This window comes from Lycium barbarum, chromosome 4 (genome assembly GCF_019175385.1).
Source record: "Lycium barbarum isolate Lr01 chromosome 4, ASM1917538v2, whole genome shotgun sequence".
In the NCBI taxonomy this organism is placed as follows: Eukaryota; Viridiplantae; Streptophyta; class Magnoliopsida; order Solanales; family Solanaceae; genus Lycium; species Lycium barbarum.
The window spans coordinates 115,080,202-115,084,249 of NC_083340.1; the positions used below are offsets into that span (position 1 = coordinate 115,080,202).

At 34.0% G+C, this 4,048-nt stretch overlaps 1 protein-coding gene across 1 annotated transcript; it reads right to left on the minus strand.

The window, feature by feature from the left end:
- Positions 1 to 911: 911 nt before the first annotated feature.
- On the minus strand, positions 912 to 2,739 carry LOC132638530 (organic cation/carnitine transporter 3-like). The gene is made up of 2 exons (XM_060355376.1): positions 2,140 to 2,739; positions 912 to 2,023 (listed from the first exon to the last, which is right to left on the minus strand). The coding sequence occupies exons 1-2, from the start codon at positions 2,687 to 2,689 to the stop codon at positions 996 to 998; spliced, it is 1,578 nt and encodes a 525-aa protein (XP_060211359.1). The 5' UTR covers positions 2,690 to 2,739; the 3' UTR covers positions 912 to 995.
- Positions 2,740 to 4,048: the final 1,309 nt, after the last annotated feature.

The window sequence follows — 4,048 nt, forward strand, 5'->3', positions numbered from 1 at the left end:
TATGATTTTGACAACTTGTGATATTGTTTCCATGAGTGCGCATAGTTAGTTTTCTTATTATACGGTTATGAGATATTCATGATTGTCGCACTTGAGGCTTGAATTTATGTTTTTTGTTATCAGCATTGGTTTTTTTTTTTTTTAAATCAAAATATGAACTGATAAATATTCATGTTAGTATTTTTACCTTAACTCCTACGTTGCCTATGAGTCTTTTACTAAGAAATATATATACTCTGTTTCAATTTGTTTGAACCTATTTCCTTTTTAGTCCGTGTCAAAATGAATGACCTCTTTCCTAATTTGGAAACAAATTCACTTTATGAATGATTTACGGCCACACAAATTTTCAAGGCTTATTTTGAACCACAAGTTTCAAAAGTCTTCCCTCTTTCTTAAATGTCGTGCCCAGTCAAATGAGTTCATATAAATTGAAACGGAGGGAGTATATATCAGTAAAAAATCTAGAGCATTTTTAGTACGTTTAATTATTTTTTTTTTCTTTTTTAAGATATTGGTCTGAGATGAACTTAAATGGGGCGACGTGGTGATATGATTAGCCATAATTTGTGTAGGTAACTGCTTAGGATATTTGTGGATTGATGACCTCTATTATTTCTTAGAGAATCATTAATTAAAATATTATGTTCTGTCACAAAAGTGAACAATACTTGAGACACAAAACGGGAATGTGATACCTAAAGCTCATCTACTGCACCCTATTATTATTATTATTATTATTTTTATTGGAATGATGAGTACTTCTATTATTTCTTATAGAATCATTAATTAAAATATTATGTTTTGTTACAAAAATGAATAATACGGAATGTGATGCCTAAAGCTCATCTTATGCACCCTAATATTATTATTATTATTTTGCTAGATATGGAAACAAGTAAAAAAAAAAATTGATGAGGTAAACTTATTCCATTTTGTCTTGGCCTTTAGTAAGGCTCGAATAGTCGAATCACAACAAATTAACAACATGAGCGTTAACTGCTATTTGAGGTAAGGGTGTCAACTTTACGGTCCAGCAGGCGCTCCTCTTCGTCCATAGTGTCACAAAGTAGCCTGCCCTTAGTCTCTGGCAACCACACCGTTAACAAACCAAATGTGGCGCTACACACTCCAAATATCCCATAAGAAAATAAGCTGTTGTTCCTTCCAAGTGCTACAAGCAGCGGACTCAATGCACCACCAACTACTAGTGACTGTCTCACCATTGATACTGCGCAGTTCCTCACACACGTCGGAAATAGTTCCAACGTGTAAATCAATAGAAAATTAAAAGCCGTACAAGCACTGAAAAAAGACAGCATTTCTAGCCCCATTTGAAACCACTTCAACCTCTCACTCCCCTCCACCAATGCGCAACCCACGCTGCATATGCCACTGAGTAGGGAAAATCCTAAGAGCGACCCTTTCCGATTCATTTTCCCTATAAGGAAGAACGTGATCAAAGACGATGGCAGCTCCGATAATGCATTCAGTGTAATGCTTAAGTAGATATCAAATCCTAAGTCTCCAACCCCTAACGGCATGCCATAATACACCATGCCAACCCCAAAACCAATCAACACTACCGTCAGCAGTCGACGCAAAGCCCATCCTTTTTCAATCAACAATTTTATAGCCGAGTAGACATCCAAGTCTTGTGACGCCAACACGGACATGTTACTTTCCAAATCCGTAAATAACGTTTCAAAGAAGGTTGAAGTTAACTTGCTACGTGTGGCTGGGTTGGCGATGGTTTTCAGCGTCTTAACAAATTCTCCCTTTTTTCCTCGCAAATAAAGCCACCTAGGTGATTCGTTAACAAAGAAATGTACAAGAATCGTATACACGACAGCGGGGATACAAGTCCAGAGATACACAGCTCTCCAAGAATTTCCTTTATTTAAAAACGCTATCCCCGGTAAAGATATAAATCCAAAAGTGAAACAAAGGAAGCTAATAATCCCAACTTGTCCTCGCCACTTTCTTCCCACTAGCTCCGTGGACAAAACAAGAGAGCAAGTACCTATAATAAAGACGACAAATCATACAACAAAAAGAAAAGTATACTAAAGAAGCATAATACTTTGACAAGATTTGGTCAAACAATGTAGAAAATTCGGCAGACCCTAACATAAGTACCTATAGTTGCCCTGCCGAATCCAGAGAGGAACCTCAAGGCAGAATACATCCATATATCAGTAGAAAACGCAGTAATGCAGCCCGTAATGGACATTATAAGGCATGACAAAACTAGCATGTTTTTTCTGCCAAAAGAGGAATCGGCTAAAGTGCATAGAAGAAATCCACCAACAAGGCAACCTACGAAGAAAGACGAAGCCGGGAGGCCAGTGATGACTGAGCTGCTACATTCCAGTGACCAATCAGACACGATCGATGCACGTGTAGGCATATCCCAACGCCACGTGTCCTTTGGAAGGTCACAGATATTTTTGTTTATTTGACAGGAAGAAGATGAAGAAATACAATGCCAAGTGGGGTGAGAATCAGTGAAGACACTGATGAATGATTGTTGAGCATCGAAAACCCAAGCGAGAGAGACCAGAATAACTTGTACAAATTGAGTCCATCCAAAATCTCCTATGCATACTTCAATCGTATCATCAAGTGAAATGATGCATCTTTTTTGCTTCAAATTGGACAAGAGCGGTTCCTTCTTGTCAGTTGTCATAATTTGTTTGATATATTGAGCGGTTGTCTTCTTGCTCCCTATAAAAAGAGAGTAATTATGCATACCAATAACTATGGAGTACAAGTTAAGCGAGCTGATGAATATTAAAATGTCTCTTGGTGTATGAATTGTTTTTTATTGGAAAGAAATATCTTTGTTCAATCATTCACCAAACATCTACTTAAAAATAAGGTAATAGTATTGGCAGCTAGCTGTTAAACTCTTGCTCTACTAATTTATAACCACAATGCATTGTCGTATGTGGGCAAAAAGGATAACAATGATACTTAATGCTCCTCTGGTAGTTTATATGACACATTTTGATCCATATAATTTTAAAAAAAGAAATAAAGATATTTGGAAATTATGATGTTAAGTCATACTTCTTCGATTTCAGTTTATGTGATTTGTTAATTGGTCCGAAAAAAGAATCACTTTTCTATGTTAGTAACAATTTGATTTAAAATTTTCATTTTACTTTTAAATGAGATGATTTCTAGCACACAACTATTTATGATTTGTCTTAGATAACAAGTTTCAAAAGTTTTTCTTTCATTCTGACACTTCATGTCCAATCAAACACTTTCACATAAATTAAAACGAAGAGAGTAATATACGTGGTGTAATAAGATTTTGAAACTTATGATTTTAATAAACTGTAGTATATGACTCTAAAAAAATTTCATAATTTAAAGGTAAAATAAGAAATTTAAGATTAATTATTTTTAATATAAAAAAGTATTATTAATTCATTTTTTAACAGGTTAAATTTACAGAGCCACATAAAATAGAAAAGAGGGAATATCATTTGTACAGTTGTTCTAGTCCACCCAAACCAATTCATGCTACATTATTAGGTATTATTTGTGATCAACTATTTACATTGGTGTTAAAAAAGAACTGTATGCTATTAAGTCACATACTAATAAATATTACTTCTTTCATTTTACTTTTATGTATCTTAATTGATTGGGTAGTCTTAAGAAAGTAAGGGATACTTTTAAAATTGTGGTTTTAAATTATAGATATGTATAATATACTAAAATCCTTTATGCCTTGTGGTCTTAAACATGTATACTGGATGAGATGTTTGAATTAAAGAGTTACTACAAAGGCGAATTAGCAATTTAAAGTTTATGGTTTCCTACAACAATTTCAAATTAATATATAATTGGGTTCACAATGAAGTATTAATAGATATTTCGTTGAGTTCCTAATATAAATACAGGTTTATATAAAAGCTATTGGGTTCCGGTGAACCCACACAATATGTGTTAGATCCGCTCCTGACTAAATACAAAAAATGATATTTTCTTTAAACATATTAATAGCAAGACATATAAATTGAAATAAAACGAA